General features: G+C 39.2%; 1 protein-coding gene across 1 annotated transcript; it reads right to left on the bottom strand.

Moving 5' to 3' along the window:
- Nucleotides 1-993: 993 nt before the first annotated feature.
- On the bottom strand, nt 994-1615 carry LOC106526736 (stonustoxin subunit beta; the record flags this gene model as incomplete). The annotated part of the gene is given in 1 exon segment (XM_014021407.1): nt 994-1615. A coding segment is annotated over 1 exon segment (581 nt), but the record flags the coding sequence as incomplete, so codon positions are not given.
- Nucleotides 1616-2005: the final 390 nt, after the last annotated feature.

The following is a 2005-nucleotide window of genomic DNA, read 5'->3' as shown; positions in this document are numbered from 1 at the left end:
GTCTTCTTCCAACACCTCAAAGAGAACAAATATATATTTTAAATTGCTTTAAAGCTTATTAAATACACCATATTCTGCCATCAACACTAGCGTAAGGATACTTATATTTGGAGAGGTAGATTAACAACAAGTTTGACAATGATCTAAGATTTCCTTCATCCTCATGTTTTTCGTTAAATCACTCAAATCAAAAATACTTTATTAAACCCAGAGGGAAATTAGACAAGGCTGGTTCATACTTTTACACAAGTCTTGCTCCCCCTGCTGAGTCACAAAAAATGTATAACTTCCATTTGCCTGGTTGACAACCATCATGTACATTACCCACAAGTCAGAAATCTGTCCTGCGGACTTTGCAGCTCACAGCGTGTGATTGGTCAGCACATTGTGGGCATTCTGGTGAAGCAGTGCAGCTCTTCTTCCTGCATGTCACTTTGCTGAAAATTATCTTTTCTTTGAACCTGGTTGTTGAGTTAGCAAGTTGCATAGCTTTGATGAGCATCTGATCTGATCCTACTATGTGAATGCCCAACTGACATTTATCCTCCTCCAACTCCTAACCTAACGTAGCACTGATACATTGTTGAGTAAAATAACTAAAGCTTCCTGCTACAACTCTTTTATAAATGCTCAGCTATGCCCAATGATATGTTGGGAGTGGTACAATTTAGTAGGCTAAACAACCCCTGTCTACACACTGATGATGTTGTGAATGGACAGGTCAGGTCCTTCCTCTGATTTTTCTTAAATTAAACCTATGGAATCAGTTCAGATGTCAGCTTGATCCAGTGCTGATGTGCTGGATCTTAAGAGTTAGATTCAACAACACAATAGAGATGGGACAAATGGCATGAAATGAGTTTCTGAGATGTGACGTTCACGAACAGTCCAAATCGTTTGATCAGCTTCTTACAACAAATAGAAACTGAGTTGTGCATTGACCTTATTTTTAGAGTTAAAAATTACACGAATATATTCCTCAATACNCCTACAGCATTGCTGGATATCACTCTTCTAGTAATGATGAACTTTGATCAATCAACATGTAACAGAAGCACAGAGGAAGACAACAATGTAGAGTCTTTCTCAAACTCAAAGTTTGTTCCAAATGAAAATGCAGGGTAGAGAGGTTCAGTGAATGTGGCGTGAAAAGTGTGTAAATGGACCTTTTTTATTGAAGAAACCACACCTGGGAGAGCGTAGAAGGACACAGTACCAGCAGACCAGTCCAGAAACACCGCTATTCTGTCAGAGTCAGGGGCAGAGACTGTTTTCATGTTTGACTCGGTGTTATTGTGCCATACGGAGAAACACTGAGATGAGCAGAGAACACTCCAAGAGTGATCGTTCCACCCAATGCAGCACTCCTCACTGTCTCCCTTCCTTTGGATTCTTTTATAAGTCACTCCTATTCTAACGGTTCCTTTCCATCGAACCTCAAAGTAGCAGCGACCAGTGAAACTCTCGCTGCACAGTATCTGCTTCCAGCTGTCAAACCTCTGTGGATGATCAGGATATGGCTGCTTCTCTTTCACCACCACCACTTGTTTCTTGTCCTCTGACAGAAGGAGGTTTCTGTTTGCTGTGTTCTGATCCAAAGTGAGCTGAAAGAAAACTGATGGCAAACAAAGTAAAAAGACAGAAAACTTTTTTAATTCATTTTGACAAAAACAGGTAAACCTAACAACTGTATTAAGCTAGACTGCTTCCAACATCTTGTATGTTACTTGAAAATAATGTTTGAACATGCCAGTAATTAAGTTTGACATTTATGTTGATGTCTTTGTTGTTTGCTATAAACTGACACCGTGAGTCAGAGGTTCTTCCTGCTCTGTATAATGGGGAAAGTACTTCTTGATGAAAGACTTGTGAAAGAACACATAGGCTATTCAACTTGTCAAAAATCAGAATAAAAAAAACAGATTCAAGTTGTCTAAAGCTGAACAGAATATGACCTATCCAAGTCTGTCATTTTATTTAGTCACTGTTTGTCACAGTTCTGACA

This window comes from Austrofundulus limnaeus, unplaced genomic scaffold (genome assembly GCF_001266775.1).
Source record: "Austrofundulus limnaeus strain Quisiro unplaced genomic scaffold, Austrofundulus_limnaeus-1.0 Scaffold292, whole genome shotgun sequence".
NCBI lineage: Eukaryota > Metazoa > Chordata > Actinopteri > Cyprinodontiformes > Rivulidae > Austrofundulus > Austrofundulus limnaeus.
This window is presented reverse-complemented; position numbering and strand designations above follow the sequence as displayed.